This window comes from Bos mutus, chromosome 1 (genome assembly GCF_027580195.1).
Source record: "Bos mutus isolate GX-2022 chromosome 1, NWIPB_WYAK_1.1, whole genome shotgun sequence".
NCBI lineage: Eukaryota > Metazoa > Chordata > Mammalia > Artiodactyla > Bovidae > Bos > Bos mutus.
Window position 1 is genome coordinate 124271913 of NC_091617.1, and position 26688 is coordinate 124298600.

General features: G+C 42.4%; 1 protein-coding gene across 1 annotated transcript in view; it reads left to right on the forward strand.

Moving 5' to 3' along the window:
* The window catches only part of SLC9A9 (solute carrier family 9 member A9), a 657846-nt gene that overhangs the window by 394065 nt on the left and 237093 nt on the right, over positions 1–26688 (forward strand). Inside the window, exons 10-11 of the mRNA XM_005888754.2 lie at positions 1556–1669; positions 3233–3344. Of these exons, the coding sequence (XP_005888816.2) occupies positions 1556–1669; positions 3233–3344 (226 nt within the window). The remainder of the gene's footprint in view (positions 1–1555; positions 1670–3232; positions 3345–26688) is intronic.

Here is a 26688-nt window from a genome sequence, read left to right on the forward strand (position 1 = left end):
GACACAGCAAGTAGGTTGCTGTTTGCAAGCCATCAAGAGGGCCTTCATCAGAACCAAATTGCCCAGCACTTGGATCTTAGAATTTCCAGCCTCCAGAACTATGAGAAATGAATTTCTGTTGTTCAAGTCACCCAGTCCATATTATTTTGTTATAGCAGCCTGATGTGTTATGGCACATAGGCAGCAGCCAAATCTCACATTTTGAAAAAGTAAAGATATAATGAAATAGAAAAGTGTCCCCCATCTCCTGTATTTTCCCACATATTTTCACATTGTCTGTGGCTATTTGGGTTACAGTGTTTGTTTAGATGGGCTGGCCTAGAATGTAAAGTGAGTGCTCAGGATAATTGATGATCACTACCGCTGCAGAAAGACCAGCCTGTACCGAAAGAGCTGTGTCTTTTTAATCCATTCTTTCTATTACTGGTTTTAAATAATGTGTCTGACAAGATTCTGCTTTCTTTCTGTCAACTGTCAGTGAACAGGTATTGGGCATTATTTGTGGGGCTGTAAATACATTACATGAAAAAATAATGAGTCCTTAAAAAGTCAAGAGAAATGCCTCCAGAGACGTTTACCTCACATGGTGATTTATGTAGGTCTGGGAAGGAAGTTTCAGAAACTTCCAAAGGAAAAGTCTGGAACATAAACTAATGTCTCTTCCAAATCTGCCTTTGCTGTAGCCCCTGGACATATTTCCCTTTCACTTCTAACCTGGAAGTTGGAGAATGTTTCTCATGTTCAACTTAAATTGTTTAGTTAATGGTCTAAGAATAACTCTTGGGAGCATCCCTCAGCATAACATGTTATTACTCTATCCCTCTGACTGAATCTGATGTATCTATTGTGTTCTTGCTGAATAAACTGATCCCTGGGATTAATCATTTTCTTTTTACCAGCTAGAAATTGTAGACATTTAATGGATATACCTACATCAGTCAATTTAATGAGTCTCATTGTCTGAAGTTTGAAATATACTGATCATTCTAATGTTGAAATATAGTTCACATTCATCCTTACCACAAGTTTCTAAGTTCTCCAAGTTTGTCTCTCCTGCCTGCCTGAGGAAGATAATTTAGCTAAAGCTTTTTTTTTTTTTAATATAGTTCTTCCAGGGTCTGAGAACTCAAGTGCACCTTCTGGGTGATGTACAGCAGGGGCTAAAACATTCTTGCATGGTTCACTACAGTGCACATTAACCAAATCACGTAGTGTCGGTTTCTGCTAAGAGGGACTGTTCTGTCATCTTGGTAGGAATTGTGCCACTGAGGATCATGTTGGTAAATCTCAGCCTGGGATATCACTGACAGCCTTGCAGTTGGAAAGGAGGCTGAGATGCTGACATGGATGTGGCATCTGTCCCTGGGCAGAAAGGCAGGGTAGTCAGCTGGCCTGGCCAGGATGGGCAGGTCCCCTGTGCCTCTCCAGAGGCTGAGCCTAGGGATGGCCTTCCCCATACAGGAGGACCATCTAGTCACCAAACACAGCACAGGAAATTAAATGGACTCAAAGCTGAAGCATAATTCATGGCTTTTGTTCTCTGTTTTGTTTCCAGTTGTTTGAATTTATGAACTTCTTGGCTGAGAACGTCATCTTCTGTTACATGGGCCTGGCACTGTTCACGTTCCAGAATCATATCTTCAATGCTCTTTTCATACTTGGAGCCTTTGTATCCTTTGAAATACAGAACACAAGGAGAAGAAAACAAACTACTTAACTTTAGGGATTATTCTTTTAAATTGTTCATTTTCCTCAGATTTACTGCAAAGTTCAAATTCAAAACATGTAAGTAATTTGAGTTAGAGGAGAAAAGCATCCTAAGAAATATTGGGGCCTTTATTAAATGTCTGTGGTTCAAGATATAAAGTTTGGAAATTGCTGAGGAAAATAAAGGGAAAAAAACTGAAAAAAGAAGACATTTTTTGAATATTCAAAATATGTTTAAAATATGAATCATTTACATAAGAATTATGTCAATCCATTTTTTATGTTTAATCTGCATTAGAACGTATCAGAAGACAGCCAGGCCTTAGAACATTAGAAATACTTTCACTGCAAGATGATAAAATCTTTTTTCCAGTGAAGACTTTGTAAAAAGGATAGACAGAGTAAAGATCAAGTCAAATTACCATGATGGATGTGCTTTCACTATCTTAAGCATTGTGCACATGTAAGTTTAATAAGACAGCCTCTTTCCTGTAAGTAAAAGAACAGGTAAAGTCTAGACCTCACTTTTAATGCAGGGGGCTTTTCTTGCTCTAGGTCTGGGGTCTAAGCATTCCCAGAGGGAATGGATGTCTATCAAAAAAGATACTGAGCCACTGTGGATGTTCCCAGGGATAGTCAGCAGCTGTTATCCTTGTTCCTCATTGGAAAATGGACAGATGCCCTCTGGGATCACAGGTAGATGATCCTAACAGCCAGGAGAGCCAACTCCTCTCCGGAAGCCCTGGTCCAACTAGGCACCAGCCCTAGCCTCTTGTTCCCTTTTCACTGAGTGGAGAAGTGAATTTTCAAATTCCATCCAAATCTTAGAAGGACACTCCCTCTTTCCCAAATAACTCCTCCCATTTGAGGACAAACTAGCACAGACAATCAGGGAAGATGTCCAAGATGTGAAAAGGGGAGAGATGACTACCACCAGTATTTTCATAGATTTTTTAACCTGTATAGCTTGGATTTTAGTGAAATGCCTCTTAAAGCAGAAGTTGTTTTATACATTTAGACAGGCAATTCCTCTCTAAATTAAATTCACTAAAAGAAAAAAAAAAATAAGTGAAGCTTGCTAGATTTAGAGAGTATAAACTGATGGAAAGTAAGATGATAATCGTGAGCCAAAGCACATTTATCCTTTCTCAAGTGCTGCTTGAGAGGATAATGGTACAGCCTCGGAACAGTCTCTGCCTCACATTTTGCAGCAGAATTGAGCGTAGAGTAAGTTATCAGCCACATAAATGTGATGAGAAAATTTACAGTGATTGAAATGGTATTGGGTTAACAATTTTAAACCAAGTATATGTTCAAAGAAGAGAGTCCTCTATTATTTCTGGAAAGGAACTGACATTGAAAGATGAATTTTGGAAGCAGTTTGGACATACATGTATCTACATGTTTATTCCTATTTTCTGGGTCATAATATAGAGAAGCTTAAGGACATAATATTTAAAGCCCAAGGACTATCACACTTACGGCAGCAACATTTTCCTCAATGTTTCCCTGCGCTTATCCACAGGTAGCAATTTTTGTAGCCAGAGCCTGCAACATATATCCCCTCTCCTTCCTCCTGAATCTAGGCCGGAAACACAAGATCCCCTGGAACTTTCAACACATGATGATGTTTTCAGGTATGTGAATTTTGTTGTGTGTTCGTGCAACTTTTCTCTCATATTTTTTCCTTGGACTTGGGAAACCGTGTACACTGTACATTATACTTAGAGACTTCTTGGGGAAGCATAACTTCTCTTTACCCCATTGTACCTACTTTCATGCTGCTATCCATACAGTCTGTGCACCAGTGGCATTTCTTTCCAGAAATAAAATGAAATTAAAGAGAATCTGGTTAAGATAGCCACGCGTTTCAATATCTGCCCCAAACTGGCCAGAATCTAGCCTAGAATAGCCACTGAACTTTTCCCTGGCCTGTGCTCAGTTACTCAGTTGTGTCTGACTCTCTGGGACCACATGGACCACAGCACGCCAGGCTCCTCCGTCCATGGGGATTCTCCAGGCAAGAATACTGGAGTAGGTTGCCATGCCCTCCCCCAGGGAATCTTCCCAACCCAAGAATCGAACCCAGCTCCCCTCATTGCAGTCGGATCCCTTAACTGAGCCACCAAGGAAGCCCTTTCCTGACCTATTTCAGATCCATTTTCAGTTGGAGGAATTTGCATAATTGTTTCACAAAATGCAGACCTACAGATAAATAGTGTGTAAGTGGTGCCGTTTCTGTCCATTGTTACGGCTCCTTCTCCTTAGAAGCCTTGCTGCTTCCCTATGCAAAGCTGCAGGAAGTTTTCATGGTTAATACAGAAGCAAATCACATCCAAGTATGATCAGTTATTAGCTGAGAAAAGCGTTAATAGCAATTCCACCAAATACCAAGAGCTGTCCTACACACGGTGGATGAAACCAGCAAAATCTCTACTCTCAAACCATACCTGAAGGCCCCTTTTTCCCCAAAGAAAACAAACAAAATGAACTTGCTGACCCTGAACTGCTCTGGGGACTACGCTTCTTTATGTTCAATTAATTTTCCTACCATCAGCCTTTTCTTATTTGAAGACTTTTCCCCTTACATGTCTTCTATGTACTTGTACACTTATATTACAGTCGGAGGCAGTTCACTGATAGGTACATGAGAGTAAAACAAAGCTTCACAACAGAACAAACAAAATGTGGGTTATACAGGAGGATATGGAAAAAGTGAGAAAAACTATCATTTACTGAATATCTGCTATTTGCTTCTCATTATAAATCAATCCTAGTGAAGTGAAAGTTAAAGTCGCTCAGTTGTGTCCAACTCTTTGCAACCTCATGGACTATACAGTCCATGGAATTCTCCAGGCCAGAATACCAGAGTGGGTAGCCTTTACCTTCTCCAGGGCATTTTCCCAACCCAGGAATCGAACCCAGGTCTTCCGCATTGCAGGCAGATTCTTTACCAGCTGAACCACAAGGGAAGCCCAAATTAATCCTATGAAGCAGATATCAATCCATTTTCTAGATGGAAAAAATGAGGTTCAGAATCTCAAAAAAAGTTAAGTAACTTGGCTAAGGATGAAATCATTCCTAAGCCAAGGTCTGTGAAACTTCACCTCAAAACCCAACAAATCCAAATTTTTAGAAGTAGGAATAAGGGCTTCCCCTGTGGCTTGGCGGTAAAGAATCTGCTTGCAATTCAGGAGACACAGGTTCAATCCGTGGGTCAGGAAGATCTAGAAAAGGAAGTGGCAACTCGCTCCACTATTCTTGCCTGGAAAATCCCATGGACAGAGGAGCTTGGTGGGCTACAGTCCATGGGGTTACAAAGAGTCGAACACAACTTAGTGAATGAACAACAACAACAACCAGGAATAAAAGGCTTGTTTTACCTTCACTTCCCTCCTAGCCTGTTCCACACAGTAAAGGGTGGCAGCTCCCAGGTTGACAATGAGTCGTTTAATCAAGTGCAGGCAAATGGAGATCCAGAGTTTTAAAATGTCCTCCTGTAGGCCTCTGACAGTGCTTCCCTACATTTCCAGATATGCCGGTGTGGCGTGCCCGAGACAGAGAGTCATACAGAGTGTATTGTACCAATCAGTTCAATTCAGTTCACTTCAGTCACTCAGTCGTGTCCAACTCTTTGCGACCCCATGAATCACAGCACGCCAGGCCTCCCTGTCCTGTTGTACCAATAGGTGATCTTTAATTTAAAGCAGTGATGACCTTTGGTAATGATTAACTCTTATAATGGGACAGCAAAACGCAGATTGGATCACATAAAGAAGTTGGCACTGGGGTGCATTTTTGTAAAGCATTTCTAGGAGTTGGGAAGCACTGTTCCTTCTTTTCCATCAAAATATCAGTAGCTTCACTCTGGAGAATTGTGGTTTATTTTTAAAACTGGGATATTATATTTTAAACAATGCTTTATTTTACAAAGAAGATTTTGAGAAAAGTACAAGGTTTAAACAGCTATCTTGGGATGTGAAATGTCTGCCCGAATAACCTCGTGGCTTGCTGGTTTTCTGGATTTGGCATCTTTTGTGTTTGCTTAGCTGTCAAATTGGAGCTGCATTAAAATCTGAGGCCAGCAGTATAGTATATACGGCCAGGGGATGTGAGGAAGCCCAGACCTTGGTGATACCTTTATGATATTCTAAAGTGGGGAGTCAGCGAACTAGGGCCTTTAAACCAAATCTAGCCCTCATGAATTTTGTAAATAAAGTTGGAACATAGCTCTACCTCTCTTTATATAATACTGTGCTGCTTTATGCTGTGCATGCTGTGCAAAGTCACTTCAGTCGTGTTGGACTCTGCAACCCCATGGGCTGTAGTCCACCAGACTCCTCTGTCCATGGGACTCTCCGGGCAAGAATACTGGAGTGGGTTGCCATGCCCTCCTCCAGGGAATCTTCCTGACCCAGAGATCCAACCTACATCTTGTATGTCTCCTGCATTGGCAGGCAGGTCCTTTACCACTAGCACCACCAGGGAAGCCCCATCTTTATGCTACAAGGGCAGAATTGAATGTTGCAGTAGAAACTATATGATTTACAAAACCTAAAACATCTACTACCTGGCCTTTGTTCTAAAACACCTTCATCCTCTAGAAGGAAAACTACAACTCCATCACATTAATGGGATTGGAGTTAATAGTTTAATTAGGAGAATATCCATCTGCCAGGTCCTATTATTAAGAACATTGACTTTTCTGCTATAAAGCTATCTTCTTAGCTTTAAAATGAGGAAATTACTAGGTTACATGGTTATATAATTGAATCATAGATGGTCAACTCTAAAATCACTCTGTTCCTTTCTAACACCTTTTGTGGGTATGTTTTGAGACTCATCTCCAGGGCAAGATAGGCTAGGCATTATTGGTCTCTTTCTGTGGATTAAAAAAGAGAAGGAAAGAAACGCATGGAGAACTTTGGAGTATCTTGCTCACAACCTGGCAACTAGTTAAGAGATGAAATTGAGACTTAAACCTGGGCCTCTGGACTTTGAATTTCGATCCTTCTCATCTGCCTTGACAGGACTTCAGATTTACCCTCCAGGTCATGAGAACAGAAGTTAAATCAAAGCTGTGCCCTTTCTAGAACAGGCAAACTCCAGCATCCAGTTCACAGTAAGCCACCCATGTGAGCGACACCCTTCCCCTAGCCGTAGGCTCAGTTCTATGTTTTACCCACTGATCCCCATCAGAATGTAGGAAGGATCAAGGGAGTTCACCATGTGGAGGGCAATAGTTTTCTTCAAAAGAGAATGCTCCAGACTAGGCTTTGATTTTCTGCATGAATCCTGATATTCCATACCTCATATTCCACACCTCACTCAGGACCTAAAGTTTTCAATGTATTTGCTGGGAAATAAAGAATTTAAAAGATAAACTTAAGGTAATGTAAGCCAGAGGAGGAAGTGAAAAAGCAGATCTTTTTCTGGGTATGTGGACACCACAGCTGCTGAGATCAGAAAAAAACGACCGACCCCCTTAAAGAATATTTGCATTATAATGTAGTTTAATGTTCTTAATTATGTCCAGAGCGGTTTTGATCATCCAGTGAGAAGGAAACTTTAAAGCTCTCTGGTGGGACCTAGTTGTCCTTGCCTCACTGAGAAATGAAGATGGAGCCTCTCTTTACACAGCTCAAAGCATTTTTCAGAGTCCTTCAGATCAGATCAGTTGCTCAGTCGTGTCCGACTCTTTGCGACCCCATGAATCACAGCACGCCAGGCCTCCCTGTCCATCACCAACTCCCGGAGTTCACTCAGACTCACGTCCATCGAGTCAGTGATGCCATCCAGCCATCTCATCCTCTGTCATCCCCTTCTCCTCTTGCCCCCAATGCCTCTCAGCATCAGAGTCTTTTCCAATGAGTCAACTCTTCGCATGAGGTGGCCAAAGTACTGGAGTTTCAGCTTTACCATCATTCCTTCCAAAGAAATCCCAGGGCTGATCTCCTTCAGAATGGACTGGTTGGATCTCCTTGCAGTCCAAGGGACTCTCAAGAGTCGTCTCCAACACCACAGTTCAAAAGCATCAATTCTTCGGTGTTCAGCCTTTTTCACAGTCCAACTCTCACATCCATACATGAACACAGGAAAAACCATAGCCTTGACTAGACGAACCTTTGCTGGCAAAGTAATGTCTCTGCTTTTGAATATGCTATCTAGGTTGGTCATAACCTTCTTTCCAAGGAGTAAGTGTCTTTTAATTTCATGGCTGCAGTCACCATCTGTAGTGATTTTGGAGCCCAGAAAAATAAAGTCTGACACTGTTTCCACTGTTTCCCCATCTATTTCCCATGAAGTGGTGGGACCGGATGCCATGATCTTCGTTTTCTGAATGTTGAGCTTTAAGCCAACTTTTTCACTCTCCACTTTCACTTTCATCAAGAGGCTTTTGAGTTCCTCTTCACTTTCTGCCATAAGGATGGTGTCATCTGCATATCTGAGGTTATTGATATTTCTCCCGGCAATCTTGATTCCAGCTTGTGTTTCTTCCAGTCCAGCATTTCTCATGATGTACTCTGTATATAAGTTAAATAAACAGGGTGACAATATACAGCCTTGATGAACTCCTTTTCCTATTTGAAACCAGTCTGTTGTTCCATGTCCAGTTCTAACTGTTGCTTCCTGACCTGCATACAAATTTCTCAAGAGGCAGATCAGGTGGTCTGGTATTCCCATCTCTTTCAGAAGTTTCCACAGTTTATTGTGATCCACACAGTCAAAGGCTTTGGCATAGTCAATAAAGCAGAAATAGATGTTTTTCTGGAACTCTCTTGCTTTTTCCATGATCCAGCAGATGTTGGCAATTTGATCTCTGGTTCCTCTGCCTTTTCTAAAACCAGCTTGAACATCAGGAAGCTCATGGTTCACATATTGCTGAAGCCTGGCTTGGAGAATTTTGAGCATTACTTTACTAGCGTGTGAGATGAGTGCAATTGTGTGGTAGTTTGAGCATTGTTTGGCATTACCTTTCTTTGGGATTGGAATGAAAACTGACCTTTCCCAGTCCTGTGGCCACTGCTGAGTTTTCCAAATTTGCTGGCATATTGAGTGCAGCACTTTCACAGCATCATCTTTCAGGATTTGGAATAGTTCAACTGGAATTCCATCACCTCCACTAGCTTTGTTTGTAGTGATGCTTTCTAAGGCCCACTTGACTTCACATTCCAGGATGTCTGGCTCTAGGTCAGTGATCATACTATTGTGATTATCTTGGTCATGAAGATCTTTTTTGTCCAGTTCTTCTGTGTATTCTTGCCATCTCTTCTTAATATCTTCTGCTTCTGTTAGGTCCATACCATTTCTGTCCTTTATCGAGCTCATCTTTGCATGAAGTGTTCCTTTGGTATCTCTGATTTTCTTGAAGAGATCCCTAGTCTTTCCCATTCTGTTGTTTTCCTCTATAAGAAAGTAAATGACAATGACCCTCTATCTAAAATGGGTGAAAGTGAAGTTGCTCAGTCATGTCGACTGGTTGCCACCCCGTGGACCATAGTCTACAAGGCTCCTCCATCTGTGGGATTCTCCAGGCAAGAATACTGGAGTGGGTTGCCATTTCTTTCTCCAGGGGATCTTCCTGACCCAGGGAGTGTGAATTTATTTACACAGCCCCTCTGTCATCACCCAGCTACTCATTCCACAGACAGTTCCTTACAGGCTCCCTTAGGTAAGTGTTTGGATGAACTGAGACCAAGCTGAGAACCCTGCCCTTAAGGTGGCTTGCAGTTTCAGAGAGAGAACTTGGCTTTGGGCCAAGGTTCACTAAGCCCTTGCAGCACAGATGGTTCAAAGGCCAATCAAATAAGAGCCAGAATTTCTGTCTTAGTCAATTATGCCTGCTATGTGACAAAGCCTTTTCCTCCATCATCTTTACTTTCCTCTTGTACATGACTTTTTGGCACTGGGCAGGAAGAGGGCTGGTGATGCTTTAGAAGTAAAAGTGGATTCACTTGTAAAGTTAAAGGAGCTTCAGTTTGAAGCTCCCCAGGTCACTGTTCCAAGACCCTGGGATGAGCCCTACCAGTGTGTTCTGATGGTATATAAAATCTGTTAAAGATATTTCTGTCTCATTTTTCTTAAAAAGAGTCCCAAATATATAAGTTTCAGGCCCCATAAACCTGAAACAGCTCCTATCTCCATTCTGGAGGCACCTGAAGATGAGAGTTTGCAGAGGGATCCCGGGCTCATTACTTACCTCCTGGTGGGGAGGGCCAGCACACAGGGCCTGCAGTGAGCACTGAAGTACGGGTTGGAGCTTCGTAGATGGTGGGGGTTCAGCAATGTTCTGGGGGAATCCTCACATTGTTCCTGGATGATGACTGTACTGCCACTCCACCACCCCCTGCCCTCTCCCCTCAATCCTCCACCTTTGGCTTTTAGAGCCAGTTAAAGTAAGCAAAGCCACTGTCAGGACCCAGGCTGAATTTCTCACCTAGCACAGGCCCTTTGCTAAGTCGCTTCAGTCGTGTCCAACTCTTTGCGACCCCATGGGCTGTAGCCCACCAGGCTCCTCTGTCCATGGGATTCTCTAGGCAAGAATACTGGAGTTTTCCAGGAAAACTCCAGTATGGTTTGCCATTTCCTCCTCCAGGGGATCTTCCTGACCCAGGGATTGAACTCATGTCTCTCGTGTCTCCTGTACCACTGAGCCACCTGGGAAGCCCAGCCCCTACCCGGTTTATTTTGTATAGACTCGGAGTCCGCACATGCGCAGCCTTGGAACCTAAAAATGAGGAATGGTCTCAAGGTCAGGAGGAGTGTGGTCTCTTGCTTGCTCAGTCTTGAGAAGCTTTTAATAATGCAAATTCTGGGTTTTTTGGTAGCTAGGTTGCAGCTCAGAGTCAGTTGGGGAAGTTTACCCTGAGACATTTTAAGACCTTCTTTAAACTCAAGGCCAGGAGTCCGTCTCTGCTCTGTTGTATCCTGTGACACCCAGCACAAAGGGCTTAAGAGGACTGCTCAGCATCCTGCCCCCCTCCCCGAAACTGTCCCTGTCGCGCTCAGCACAGCCCCAGTTAATGCTTAGAGTGGGCAGCCCCACCCAGCACTCAATTCACTTGAAACCAAAGAGGCAGGCCTCTGTGGTTTAAATTAAAGGAGGAGATGTGCTTTGCACAAATTAGCTTTCCTATTGATATGGTGCATGTTACAAAGATCAGGCCTCTTGTTTTAATTCAAATTCGTGTGCTGCAATTTTTATTTAATTTAAAACTAAATAAGAGCCAAGAATTGCTAGAAGGCGGGGAAGTACCAAGCCCAATTGAGCCCTGGCAGCTTTCCTGAAACCAATGTAACCACCAGGAACTGTAGACTAGTGGGTTGTGGAGGCTCGTGCAGAGCTGCTCTGCCGAACTGGACAGAAGGGAGGCCCAGAGTCACCCGGGCAGGTTGAAGGAGCCCAGCAGTGTGTCAGAAGACATGATTTGCCAATTTATCCATTTCTGTTGCACTTTGAAGAGACTCTGTAACCCTGAAGTGTCCTCTCCCATGAACTCGGAAGGGTTTTAACCCGGAAAATGTGATCGCAGTATATGGATATAACATAAAGCCTCATCCATGAGTTTACTTAACCATAAAGACAGCAGCCCCACGTGTGGCCCGGCTTTGCTGCTAATGTTGTTTGTTGCTCATTTGCTTGCCCACCAGCACTCATTAGCATCCAAATAGCTGTTGGCACTAAAGAACTAAGGGGAAGTCATGGAAGAAAAACTTTAAATTAAGAAAAATTTCCCATCAGCATTTATCGTCCCCCCTTACTAGTGAAAAGACTGCCATTACTATTCAAGTTTTGGGAAACACTGTGCTCAGTATAGAACCCCAGTGTTCTATAGAACAGCTTAAGAACTCTGCCCACGTGTAGGTGAGCATTTTTCTCTGTCTTTTTGGTGAGCTACTGATCAGGCTGTGGTCAGAGCCAGTCTGAGACTTTGACCCCAAAATGGCATTCCCTTGTTGACATTCAGTTACAGGAAGGAAAAACACATAAGTGAAGAGACTAGGTTATTGTTTCAGCAGTACCTAGTAATAGGACTCTCTGCTGCTGCTGCTAAGTCGCTTCAGTTGTGTCCGACTCTGTGTGACCCCATAGATGGCAGCCCACCAGGCTCCCCCGTCCCTGGGATTCTCCAGGCAAGAATACTGGAGTGGATTGCCATTTCCTTCTCCAATGCATGAAAGTGAAAAGTGAAAGTGAAGTCGCTCAGTCATGTCTGACTCTTAGAGACCCCATGGACTGCAGCCCACCAGGCTCCTCCATCCATGGGATTTTCCAGGCAAGAGTACTGGAGTGGGGTGCCATTGCCTTCTCCAATAGGACTCTCTATGACCACCTAAATAAATGGAACCATATTAAACCATCAGACTGTCCCACACAATTACCAGCCACCATGTAAAAGGAGTACTTCCAGGCTTTCTTGATCCTTTGAACCCAAAGCTGTGGTCCTGGGACCGGCAGCTATGACATCACTTGGGATCTCTTTAGAAATGCTGATTCCAAGTCTGCCTTCTGATAAGATCCCCAGGAAATTTCTGTGCGTGTGAAAGTCTGTGAAGCGCATCCCAGAACATAATCACAGTGCATGGTTTCTGTTCTGAACCTCTCTCTTCAATCCATTCCCCTCACCTTATTCACTTTTGCTTTAGACCCTTCTGTGATGCCAGTTTTGCTTCTTTTTTTCCATTTGCCAGTCTTATCAGCAGAGCAATGTTTACCCAGTTACCGAATTTCCTCCAGTTCCTCAAGCATGTCGAGATCTTTCCCACCTCCACTCCCCGAACCTCAACCCCTGCCATTTACTCAGGTTCTTGGTCTGCCCTGACCCCTTTCCACACCCACCACCTTTACTCTTTTACTCAGTAATTAGTTTTATCCTTCGCATCTTGGCTTAGACATCACTTCCTGTAGGAAAACTCTTGCTGCTGTTGTTCAGTCACTGTCGAGTCCAACTCTTTGCAACCCCATGGACTATAGCACGCTGGGCATCCCTGTCTTTCACCACTATCTCCCAGAGCTTGCTCAAACTCATGTCCATTGAGTCGGTGATGCCATCCAACCACCTCATCCTCTGTTGTCCCCTTTTCCTCCTGCCTTCAATCTTTCCCAGCATCAGGGTCTTTTCAAATGAGTCAGCTCTTTGCATCAGGTGGCCAAAGTATTGGAGTTTCAGCTTCAGCATCAGTCCTTCCAATGATTATTCAAGATTGATTTCCCTTAGGATTGACAGGTTTGATCTTCTTACAGTCCAAGGGACACTCGAGTCTTTTCCAATTCCACAGTTCAAAAGCATCACTTCTTTTATACTCAGCCTTTTTCATGGTCCAACTCTCACATCCATACATGATTACTAGAAAAATCATAGCTTTGACTAGATGGACCTTTGTTGGCAAAGTGATGTCTCTGCTTTTTAATGTGCTGTCTAGGTTTGTCACAGCTTTTCTTCCAAGGAGCAAGTGTCATTTCATGGCTTCAGTCACCATCTGCAGTGATTTTGGAGCCCAAGAAAATAAAGCCTCACTGTTTCCATTGTTTCCCCATCTATTTGCCATGAAGTGATGGGACCAGATGCCACGATCTTAATTTTTTTGAGTGCTGAATTTTTTAAGCCAGCTCTTTCACTCTCCTCTTTTACCTTTATCAAGAGGCTCTTTAGATCCTCTTTGCTTTCTGCCATAAGGATGGTGTCATCTGCATATCTGAGGTTGTTGATATTTCTCCTGGAAATCTTGATTCCAGCTTGTGCTTCATCCAGCCTGGCATTTTGCATGGTGTACTCTGCATATAAGCTAAATAAGCATGGTGACAATATACAGCCTTGACATACTCCTGTCCCAGTTGTCTAGGTTGATGTCCCTCACCTCTGTTTCTGTAACACCCAACACTTCTCCTCTCCTAGTACCCATCTCATTCTACTATGATTTTTGGTTCACCCGACTCTATGCTTCTCTAGACAGGGAGCTTTGTGAGGCTAAATGCTTATTTATTGGGTTCACTCTGTACACTCAGCACCCAGCCCACTACTTGAACCTGAGTAGCCTTCTACAAATAAGTGACAGATAAATAGTCAGATGAATGAACAATTTAAAACAGTGTCTCAGTCAGCCAGTCAGTTCAGCCACTCAGTCATGTCCGACTCATTGTGTCCCTGCACTGCAGCACGCCAGGCTTCCCTGGCCATCACCAACTCCCAGAGTTTACTCAAACTCATGTCCAAAGAGTCAGTGATACCATCGAACCATCTCATCTTCTGTCGTCCCCTTCTCCTCCCACCTTCAATCTTTCCAAGAATCAGGGTTTTTTTCCAATGAGTCATTTCTTAGCAGCAGGTAGCCAAAGTTTTGGAGTTTCAGCTTCAGCATCAGTCCTTCCATTGACTATTCAGGACTAATTTCCTTTAGGATGGATCGGTTGGATCTCCTTGCAGTGTCTACACAACTTAAATGGAATACTTCACTAAAATGCCACTTAAGGACTCTCCATTCCTATTCTATTAGCCTGGGAAGTTCAGAATCCAAAATCGCCCCATATGCAGCTCTCAGACCAGGCTTGCCCAATTCTACAGGTGCAAGCCAAGCAACAATACACTTAAGGAAAGAGATCCACAAATAAAACCTTTTGTTTTTGAAATGGAAGTATTTTTCACCTAGAAAAATACTGAGTCTTCATAACAGTAGACATTGTTAACACTTCCTTGTAAGTAAGTAGTGCTCTGATATGAGACTGTTTTTCAAATCTTCACTTGCTTTGTGTTGGGGGATGTTTTTGGTTTCCAATTAAAAACTTTAGATCTCATTTAAAACCCTAAGATTTTTATATGAGCCAAGTGATTTGAATCAAGAATCAGGCTTAGCTTCAGCTTAGGAAAAAAAAAAAACAAGATTTCTGTAAACGTATATGCAAGGGTTGTCTGAGAATCTGAGGCTTCTCTAAGCAAGAGGACTCTGTTTTTGTTGTTTTTTGAAGGGGAGGGGAGATGCACTGCAAAGCACACAGGATCTTAGTTCCCCACCCAGGGATCAAACCAGGCCCGGACAGTGAAAGCATGGAGTGCTAAGCACCAGATTTCCTGGGAATTTCCAGCAGGACTTTTTCTCTTCTTGTCTCTTCCTTTTTCATTCTTCCAGAGAAAGACAACCTGGATGACATCATCACAGCATCAAGCATTCCTTGCCAAGGCTTCCTCTTCAAAGCCTCCTCCCCCAGAGTCCAGTGTCCTCTCCTGTTCCCAAGCTACATCTCCTTCCATAGCTCCTGGTGTATCTCGTGCAATTAATTAGGGCACTATCTCTTCCTTACCACTACAAGACCACTAACCAGCTCACAGGGCACAAGCTCAGGATATTTGTTTTCTCCACTAGAGAAGATGAACCACATGAAGTCCCCAGCTCTCACTGAAGCCTGGGGCGGGCATGAGTGGGCAAGTGGGCAAGTGGAGAAGGTCTTCTGAGGTCTTCAAATAGGAAGGAATGAGGAATGAGTCATGAAAATGTTCTAACCAGTATATCATGCAGTCACAGAAAAAGTCATCGTAAATAATGAATAGTCACGTGCCACAGTGCTGTGACAAAGTAGACAAACGCAGTAGGCCCATATGAACTGAATATTCCATTAAGTCTGCATGTGTGCTCAGTCGCTAAGTCATGCCCAGCTCTTTGCAACCCCATGGATTGTAGCCCTCTAGGCTCCTCTGTCCATGGAATTCTCCAGGCAAGACTACAGAAGTAGTCTGCCATTTCCTTCTCCAGGGGATCTTCCCAACCCAGGAATCAAACCCAACTCTCTTGTATCTCCTGCATTGGCAAGTGAGTCCTTTACCACTGAGCCACCAGGGAAGCTCTCCATTAAGTCCTCATGTAGTTTCAAATGCTGAAAAAAAAGTGTGAATATGGCGAATTGAGAACATCTGAGAACTAGCTTCAAACTACAGCCAGTCCCATAGTTTTCTCCTATTATTAGGTCAAGATAGCATATTCTTCACTTAGTTCCCAAATAAATTTAGAATAAAAGTTATGAGCCACTGTATTTTTAAGCAGAATATTAGATTCCTCTATTTGGCAGACAATAATATTTTCTAAGGGAGAGGGCAATGGCAACCCACTCAAGTATTCTTGCCTAGAGAATCCCAAGGGCATAAATAGGAACTACTGTTTTGGTAAAATGCAGAGGGCTCATGCTTTAAAGCAGTCTTAGCCATGGGGAGTGGTGTGGTTAACCCTCTCCAAACCTCAACTCTCTTGGGTGTAAAATGGTGTTTACCATAGTTGGTCAGTGTTGAAAACCAAACTAGAAAATGTATATAAAATGCCTGGCACAGGGATGGCCACTTAGGAAACATTCAACAATTGGGAATTTCCGTCATTTTCTTTAACCACCACAGAAAACGATAGCCATTAGTGCTTCATAGAGACTTGATTCATATAAACCCACAACTGTTCTCAGAAAAACCTTCTATCAGAGATGAAGTTTTTTATTCCTAATAAAGTATGACTGTCAGATCACTACTGAGGACCTACCTGTGCTAGTGCTACTGACATACCCATGGATGGCAAGAACCCTCAATCCCTTCATTTAAGGACAAATGCTGATCTTCTGCTTTTAGTTCCAGCAGCAACTTATTCCGGGCACTAAGACGTGAAATGTTATAAACTCAAAGTGAAACTCAAAGTAACAGTTTTTGTGAGGAAAATATATTGTAACCCTCTCTGGGACACTACCCTTATGGTAGAATCTGTCATCTTTATGGCAGATGACTCCACCCTTATGGCAGAAAGTGAAGAAGAACTAAAGAGCCTCTTGATGAAAGTGAAAGAGGAGAGTTAAAAAGTTGGCTTAAAACTCAACATTCAGAAAGCTAAGATCATGGCATCCAGTCCCATCACTTCATGGCAAATAGATGAGGAAACAATGGAAATAGTAAGAGGCTTTATTTTCTTGCCTCCAAAATCACTGCAGATGGTGACTGCAGCCATGAAATTAAAAGACACTTGCTCCTTGGAAGAAAAGCTATGACCAACCTAGACAGCATAATAAAAAGCAAAGACATTACTTTGCCAACAAAGGTCTGTCTAGTCAAGGCTATGGTTTTTCCAGTAGTTGTGTATGGATGAGAGTTGGACTATAAAGAAAGCTGAGTGCCAAAAAATGGATGCTTTTGAACTGTGGTGTTGGAGAAGACTCGAGAGTCTCTTGGACTGCAAGGAGATCCAACCAGTCCATCTTAAAGGAAATCAGTCCTGAATATTCATTGGAAGGACTGATGCTGAAGCTGGAACTCCAATACTTTGGCCACATAATGCTAAGAACTGACTCATTTGAAAAGACCCTGATGCTGGGAAAGATTGAAGGCGGGAGGAGAAGGGGACAACAGAGGATGAGATGGTTGGATGGCATCACAGACTAGATGGACATGAGTTTGAGTAAACTCCAGGAGTTGGTGATGGACAGGAAAGCCTGGTATGTTGCAGTCCATGGGGTCACAAAGAGTCGGACATGACTGAGCAACTGAACTGAATTGGGACAAGTTGACACATGCAAAATGTCACTATCTACTTAAACATTTATTGAGTGTGAAAAAGTGGTAAGACCTTGTAGATTACCCAACCACGCTATATATAGAGTAAGCCAAGAAGAGTATGCCAGCCCCTGAGAGACTCTGAGTAATGAAAGGGGACAACCCAGAATGCTTGTCACCTCTCCCTATATCTCAAGACAAGGTCTTAGAAAGATACAGAAAAATAAATAATCTTATTTAATTTGGGGAACTTATAGGTGCATTTCAGTTTTTCAGGCATGTCACAGGTATCACAAATAAATGACTGATAGTTTTAATCAAGTGAAACTGTCTACTGAGGGGGAAAAAAAATAGACTACATTGTTTTTCCCTGTTTTCTGCCTGAATTTGCTTCCTAATTGCTTGCTTGTTTCTGACATTAGGTTGACATGACCTTAGAAAACTATCGATACACAAAGCAAGCTCAAAAAATAAGTCTGTCTGTGCCATGCATAAATCCCTCTAATTCCACCCTCAGGTTCTGTGGATAGAGTTCAGAAGAAGTCAGTAAGATTGATTCAAGTAAGTTACATGTGCAAATGAGCAAGAAGCAGTTACATTTGAAAATGCCTTGTGCTAAATTTTCAATAGAGCCATTATGTCAATTAGGAATTTTCAGCATTTGCTCTGATATACTGGGGACCTTCAAAAGCCGTTTGGGCAACCAAATTCTTCACAGACAGACCAAACCTCTGTGAATAGGGATGGGTTCCAGACCCACTGACAGGTCTCCCACTGACCCTCTTCCAAAACACTGGGAACTTTTAAAGCCCTGTGGTCACATGAGAGGGCAGAGGGAGACACCAAGGCAGGTGCCCTGCCTGTGAATAACGCCTTGCTCACCCTTTACAAGACCCTCAGTCCCCCTCACCAACTGTTCCCTCAGTGCTTGAAAACTGCCACTGGACCTTCAGGGAGCTGTTTTCAATTCTACAGGTAAACATGAAGCACACATGTTAACAACTATCTCAAAAAAGCAAGCCCTTCAGAACTCCTTTCCCCAGCAGATTTCTTCCTTCCAGTTTTCTTCCTGGCAGGAAGCTCGATTTGTCTACATGGGGAAACGAGGGTCTTGAAAAGTCAGAAACCTATCATGTTAGAATAGGGCGGCGTGGGCTCAGGTGGGGGTGGGGGGGCAGCACAATGGCGGTGATGTGGGGAAAGGGAAACAGAGACTGACACAGAAGGCACAGAAAGAATTAGGGAGGGAGAGCAAAAGGCAAAATATCTTTTTCAAAACGTTGCCTCAGGTTGATCTTCTGCCTAGGAAAGGGAAGACAATTTTCTTCTTCACATCTTTCCTAAAAATTCAAATTCTTAAGATAATCATGATTTTTTCATCTTTGTTATGGATTACATACTCAGTTGGGAGAATGAAACACAGATTGAATAACTAGTCATACCATCTACTATGTAACCTTGGCCTCTCCATCTCTCCGAACCTGTATTCCCTCATCTGTTAAGAAAATACCTGTGATTCTGCAGGGACATATAAGGGAGAGAGACATGGGGTGAGCAGATATACAGAATCCTCTGGTAGGCTAAGCTGTGGAGCACACAGTCTCCCCAAATTCAGTTCTTGAAACATTGCAGTAAATCCTCTCTCATTCAAGTCATAGATCAGGGTTGATATTGCTGGGGGAGTATGTAATTTCCTCGGTTCTGTCTCGTCACAACAAAAATTTGAAGCTACAGACCAGTGTTATAGCTCTCAGATGGACGAGTGTTACAGCTCAATTTTATTTAGAAAGTAAAGGAAAATACATCCTCGAGGCGTGAGGGCATGCCAACCCAAAAGACGTGAAGAGAAGAGAGGCCCCCAGCCCAAAGTAGGCTCCTCTTCTAATATGTTTTTTCTCCTCCCCCTGGGCCTGCCCTATGTAAATTGGGCTAGCCAGGAGTCCTATTTGTTTTACCTGAGGTCCCCACTCCAGTCCTTGGACCTTCCGTTGTTCTATTTTTGTGGGTTTTTTCCTTCCTTGTCTTTTAGCCACCGCTATTCTTGACTCCTTTTTTCCTATTCTAACTACCTAACATTTCCCCCCTCAAGAGACAGGATGCCCAATTCTTTGGGAATAGGGGCATCAAGGTCTTTCTGGCTACTTCCTGCTGAACTGGGACAGCGAGGGGCATTAGGCCTCCCCCTCTTGCTAGTCTCAGGCCTCAGAGTCCTTATAGCAGTGTCCATCTAAGGGTGAGTGATATTTTCTGTGGTCGGCTGTAGTTTTATATATTCTTGTTGAACTGGCACTGCATGTTGTAGCTTGCTGACCTGGGCAGAGACAAAATGGGTTAGAAAATTGATAATACATGGAGCAATCAGAGCATCAATATGTTGATGACAGGGACTAGTAGGGGCATTAGCCAACTCCAAATTTCCCATTTCCAGGAGGATCCCCAAAGAGAGATTGTAGCCACCTGGAGAACTCCCCAGCTCATTCTTTGAGATCCTGTGGGGTCTGAATGTTTTTCTTGAGGACTGTGAGACTTTCTTTAACTTAGCTGGAGGTATTTACCCAGAAACAACATGTCTCATTCAAGATGGCTCAAGTCCCTCCTTGTTCAGGGATCAGAAGATCTACCTCCTGTCTGTTTTGGAGTACAACTTCTGGCAAGCTGTGTTGGCTCTTCAGAGCTGTCCTGAGAAATCTTATCCCCAGAAACTTAATTTTGGGGTGTTCATTAGAATGGCACTCATTTGTAATTCTGATTAGGTATCTGAGATTTCCCAGGGGCTAACAGGTGTATTGAGTGTCCTCCACTGTTTTTTTCCACAGCTTGACTCGTGAGTAGTGAATCCAGGAGTCATGTCCTGGTACCTTGACTGCTGTGGGCGTAGAAAGTATTACAGGGTAGGGGCCCTTCCACATGGGCTGGAGTTGTACCTTTGGGGACCCATCTTTCCAGACTTTAATTAGGACTTGAGTCCCTGGAGCATATAGTGGTGACTCCTTAGAATCTTTTGGGTCTTGGTTCATACCCCACAAGCGTATATCCTGTTGGAATTGCCCAACGGCCATGGTATAAGACCAGAGGGTCTGAGCCTTTGGATCTAGGAAGAGGTCATTGACATAAACAAAAGGTCTCCCATATAGCATCTCATAAGGACTAAGACCAATCTGTTCCTTAGGGGCAATACGGGTGTGGAGGAGAGCTTTGGTAAAACCTCCTTCCATCCCAGTGAGGTCTCCTGGGTTATATTTTTTATCGCTGATTTTAAGAATTGGTTGGCTCTGTCTACTTTTCCTGAAAACTGAGACCTCCAGGCACAATGGAGATAATAAGTAATGCCCAATGCTTTAGAGACCCCTTGGGTGACCTTAGAATAAATGATGTCCCATTGTCACTTTGTAATGACCTGGGTAGACCAAATCTCAGAATGATTTCATGGAGCAATTTTTTTACCACCTCCCCAGCCTTCTCAGCCCAGGTGGGAAAGCCTTCAATCCATCCTGTGAATGTATCTATCATGACTAATAGGTATTTATACCCTGGAGAAACTGGCATCTGGGTGAAGTCCATCTGCCAGTCCTCTCCTGGGTAGGTCCCACATCGTTGGACAGACTGGGCCAGCTGGGGTCTTTGAGCTCCTTGGGGGTTATTTAATTGGCAAGTGGGACAAGAGGAGACCACTTGCCTTTTAGTCATTTGGAGGCCTGTTCCTCTGAAGGACCTTTCTAGTAACCTTTGGAGGGCCTTCTCCCCTAAATGAGTGGTGGCATGTAAGGAGTTAACTAACTTTCATTGGAGGTTCCCAGGCAGAAAAAGGAGTCCCTCCTTTTGGAGCCACCCCATGTGATCTTCTTGAAAACCCTCACTCTTGCCTTTAAGAGTCTCACCTTCAGTATATGAAGGAGTTTCTGGCAAATTAGTTTGTGGAACTAATGACCTAATAGGCAACTCCTATTAGGTCATTGTTCTGTAATGCTGCTCTCTCAGCTGCCTGATCAGCTGCTTGGTTCCCTCATGCCACTTCTGTGCTCCCTTTTTTGTGTCTTTTGCAATGGGAGACTGAAACCTCAGCAGACAGATGGACTGCCTCCAAGAGCCTAAGGATTTGATCACCATATTTGATTGGGGACACTCGGGTGGTCAAGTGGCCTCTTTCTTTCCAAATAGCAGCATGTGCATGTAGCACCAGAAAGGCATACTTGGAGTCAATGTAAATGGCCACTCTTTTTCCTTTTCCCAGCTCTAAAGCTCAAGTCAGGGCTATGAGCTCAGCTAATTGGGCTGAAGTACCTGGTGGCAAAGGTTTAGCCTCTATGGTCTCAAAATTGGAGACTACTTCATATCCAGCTCTTTTTTTTTTTTTTTTTCCATCCAAGACAAAGCTGCTTCCATCAATGTATCAGATTTCCTCAGGATTGGTCAGAGGATCTTGTGACAATCCCTCTCGAGGTTTTGTCTGATGGTCCAAGGTTTCTAGGCAAGAGGGAAAAGGGAGAGAGCCCTCAGGGGTAGGCAAGAGGGTGGCTGGGTTAAGAAACTCACAGGGGGATATAGTGAGGCCTAGATTTTCCACCAGCACTACTTGATATCTGAGGATTCTTTGATTGGACATCCATAAATGGCCTCTCCCATTTAGGAGTTGTTTCACTTGGTGGCTGGTAAAAATAGTTAGTTTGCCCCCAAATGAGAGTTTTAAAGCATCTTCTACCAGGATTGCAATAGCTGCAAGATTTCAAAGGCAGAGAGGCCAGCCTCAGGCGGTTGGGTCAAGCCTGTTGGATAAGTAAGCTATAGGCTCAGGTCCCAACATTTGAGTTAGCATTCCTAAGGCTATTCTTTCTTTTTTGTGGACATAAAGTTGGAATGCTTTTTCTGTGTATGGCAACCTCAAGGCAGGTGCTTGAGTTAAGGCTTGTTTTAGTGTAGCCTCTTCCTTCTTTTGAGAAGTTCCCCACAATATTAACATAGGGGTGGAGGATGGATACCTCTCCTTCAGATGGTGATTCAGATGTTACCAAGCTCCTTCCATCTTGTGGCATCATAATCCCCTAAGACAAGGGTTCTAAAAATGTAGTACCTGGGCCAGCAATATCAGCAACACCCAGAAACTTGTTATAGATGCAGATCCTCAGGCCCTACCACAAACCCCCTGAATAAAACAATCTAGGTGTTGAGCCCAGCAATCTCAGATTGAACAGGTCCTCTAGGTAGTTCTGGTGTACTTAAAGTTTGGGAACCACTGCTATAGGGACTTATCATAACTTATAACTAGCTGGTGGAAAGGGAAAGAGAGACCAGGATAGGAACAGCTGTTTCTTAAAAGCCTTGGCCCAGAAATGACATGCCTCATCTCTGGTCTCATTTCCCTGTTGAGATCCAGTTTTATAGCTATTCCTAGCTGCAAGAGATGCTAGCAAATGTACTTTATGCAGTTAGAGCAGCATACAATGGATACCAGTGGACATACATGGATACATACATACTTACCTGGATACTATGGATACCAGTGGACAGATAGCTATCTTTGCCAAAATAGCTCTTTGTAGTAGCAATAAGATCAAGATTTTTAGCTTTGGTCCTATGAGAAAAAAATCCAGTGTCTAAACTAGGGCTTCTTAAACCAAGCAACTATTGATATTTTGTTGTTCAGTTGCTCAGTCATGTCTGACTCTTTGCAACCCCATGGACTGCAACACACCAGGCTTCCCTGTCCATCACCATCTCCCAGACCTTGCTCAAACTCATGTCCATTGAGTCAATGATGCCATCTAACCATCTCATCTTCTGTCATCCCCTTCTCCCTCTGCCTTCAATCTTTCCCAGGTCTTTTCCAATGAGTCAGCTCTTTGCATCAGATAGCCAAAGTACTGGAGATTCAGCTTCAGCATCAGTCCTTCTAATGAATATTCAGAGTTGACTTCATTTAGGATTGACTGGTTTGACCTCCTTGCAATCCAAGAGACTCTCAAGAATCTTCTCCAATACCACAGTTCAAAACCATCAATTCTTCAGCACTTATCCTTCTTTATGGTCCAACTCTCATGTCCATACATGACTATTAGAAAAATCATAGCTTTGAGTAGATGGATCTTTGTTAGCAAAATAATGTTTCTGCTTTTTTTTTTCTCTCTCTTTTTTTCTTTTTTTAATTTTATTTTATTTTTAAACTTTACAATATTGTATTAGTTTTGCCAAACATCAAAATGAATCCGCCACAGGTATACCCATCCTCCCCATCCTGAACCCTCCTCCCTCCCCATACCCTCCCTCTGGGTCATCCCAGTGCACCAGCCCCAAGCATCCAGTATCGTGCATCGAACCTGGACTGGCGACTCGTTTCATACATGATATTATACATGTTTCAACGCCATTCTCCCAAATCTCCCCACCCTCTCCCTCTCCCAGAGTCCATAAGACTGATCTATACATCAGTGTCTCTTTTGCTGTCTCGTACACAGGGTTATTGTTACCATCTTTCTAAATTCCATATATATGTGTTAGTATACTGTATTGGTGTTTTTCTTTCTGGCTTACTTCATTCTGTATAATAGGCTCCAGTTTCATCCACCTCATTAGAACTGATTCAAATGTATTCTTTTTAATGGCCAAGTAATACTCCATTGTGTTTGTACCACAGCTTTCTTATCCATTCATCTGCTAATGGGCATCTAGGTTGCTTCCATGTCCTGGCTATTATAAACAGTGCTGCGATGAACATTGGGGTACATGTGTCTCTTTCCCTTCTGGTTTCCTCAGTGTGTATGCCCAGCAGTGGGATTGCTGGGTCATAAGGCAGTTCTATTTCCAGTTTTTTAAGGAATCTCCACACTGTTCTCCATAGTGGCTGTACTAGTTTGCATTCCCACCAACAGTGTAAGAGGGTTCCCTTTTCTCCACACCCTCTCCAGCATTTATTGCTTGTAGACTTTTGGATCGCAGCCATTCTGACTGGCGTGAAATGGTACCTCATAGTGGTTTTGATTTGCATTTCTCTGATAATGAGTGATGTTGAGCATGTTTTCATGTGTTTGTTAGCCATCTATATGTCTTCTTTGGAGAAATGTCTATTTAGTTCTTTGGCCCACTCTTTGATTGGGTCATTTATTTTTCTGGAGTTGAGCTGTAGGAGTTGCTTGTATATTTTTGAGATTAGTTGTTTGTCAGTTGCTTCATTTGCTATTATCTTCTCCCATTCTGAAGGCTGCCTTTTCACCTTGCTAATAGTTTCCTTTGTTGTGCAGAAGCTTTTAAGTTTAATTAGGTCCCATTTGTTTATTTTTTGCTTTTATTTCCAATATTCTGGGAGGTGGGTCATAGAGGATCCTGCTGTGATGTATGTTGGAGAGTGTTTTGCCTATGTTTTCCTCTAGGAGTTTTATAGTTTCTGGTCTTACGTTGAGATCTTTAATCCATTTTGAGTTTATTTTTGTGTATGGTGTTAGAAAATGTTCTAGTTTCATTGTTTTACAAGTGGTTGACCAGTTTTCCCAGCACCACTTGTTAAAGAGATTGTCTTTAATCCATTGTATATTCTTGCCTCCTTTGTCAAAAATAAGGTGTCCATATGTGCGTGGATTTATCTCTGGGCTTTCTATTTTGTTCCATTGATCAATATTTCTGTCTTTGTGCCAGTACCATGCTGTCTTGATAACTGTGGCTCTGTAATAGAGCCTGAAGTCAGGTAGGTTGATTCCTCCAGTTCCCTTCTTCTTTCTCAAGATAGCTTTGGCTATTCGAGGTTTTTTGTATTTCCATACAAATTGTGAAATTATTTGTTCTAGCTCTTTGAAGAATACCATTGGTAGCTTGATGGGGATTGCATTGAATCTATAAATTGCTTTGGGTAGTATACTCATTTTCACTATATTGATTCTTCCAATCCATGAACATGGTATATTTCTCCATCTATTAGTGTCCTCTTTGATTTCTTTCACCAGTGTTTTATAGTTTTCTATATATATGTCTTTAGTTTCTTTAGGTAGATATATTCCTAAGTATTTTATTCTTTCCGTTGCAATGGTGAATGGAATTGTTTCCTTAATTTCTCTTTCTGTTTTCTCATTGTTAGTGTATAGGAATGGATATCCTGCAACTTCACTATAATCATTGATTAGTTCTAGTAATTTTCTGGTGGAGTCTTTAGGGTTTTCTATGTAGAGGATCATGTCATCTGCAAATAGTGAGAGTTTTACTTCTTCTTTTCCAATTTGGATTCCTTTTATTTCTTTTTCTGCTCTGATTGCTGTGGCCAAAACTTCCAAAACTATGTTGAATAGTAAAGGTGAAAGTGGGCACCCTTGTCTTGTTCCTGACTTTAGAGGAAACACTTTCAATTTTTCACCATTGAGGATAATGTTTGCTGTGGGTTTGTCATATATAGCTTTTATTATGTTGAGGTATGTTCCTTCTATTCCTGCTTTCTGGAGAGTTTTTATCATAAATGGATGTTGAATTTTGTCAAAGGCTTTCTCTGCATCTATTGAGATAATCATATGGTTTTTATTTTTCAATTTGTTAATGTGGTGTATTACATTGATTGATTTGCGGATATTGAAGAATCCTTGCATCCCTGGGATAAAGCCCACTTGGTCATGGTGTATGATCTTTTTAATGTGTTGTTGGATTCTGATTGCTAGAATTTTGTTAAGGATTTTTGCATCTATGTTCATCAGTGATATTGGCCTGTAGTTTTCTTTTTTTTGTGGGATCTTTGTCTGGTTTTGGTATTAGGGTGATGGTGGCCTCATAGAATGAGTTTGGAAGTTTACCTTCCTCTGCAATTTTCTGGAAGAGTTTGAGCAGGATAGGTGTTAGCTCTTCTCTAAATTTTTGATAGAATTCAGCTGTGAAGCCGTCTGGACCTGGGCTTTTGTTTTCTGGAAGATTTTTTATTACATTTTCAATTTCCGTGCTTGTGATGGGTCTGTTAAGATTTTCTATTTCTTCCTGGTCCAGTGTTGGAAAGTTGTACTTTTCTAAGAATTTGTCCATTTCTTCCACATTGTCCATTTTATTGGCATATAATTGTTAATAGTAGTCTCTTATGATCCTTTGTATTTCTGTGTTGTCGTGATCTCTCCATTTTCATTTCTAATTTTATTGATTTGATTTTTCTCCCTTTGTTTCTTGATGAGTCTGGCTAATGGTTTGTCAATTTTATTTATCCTTTCAAAGAACCAGCTTTTGGCTTTGTTGATTTTTGCTATGGTTTCTTTTGTTTCTTTTGCATTTATTTCTGCCCTAATTTTTAAGATTTCTTTCCTTCTACTAACCCTGGGGTTCTCCATTTCTTCCTTTTCTAGTTGCTTTAGGTGTAGGGTTAGGTTATTTATTTGACTTTTTTCTTGTTTCTTGAGGTATGCCTGTATTGCTATGAATTTTCCCCTTAGGACTGCTTTTAAAGTGTCCCATAGGTTTTGGGTTGCTGTGTTTTCATTTTCATTAGTTCCTATGCAAATTTTGATTTCTTTTTTGATTT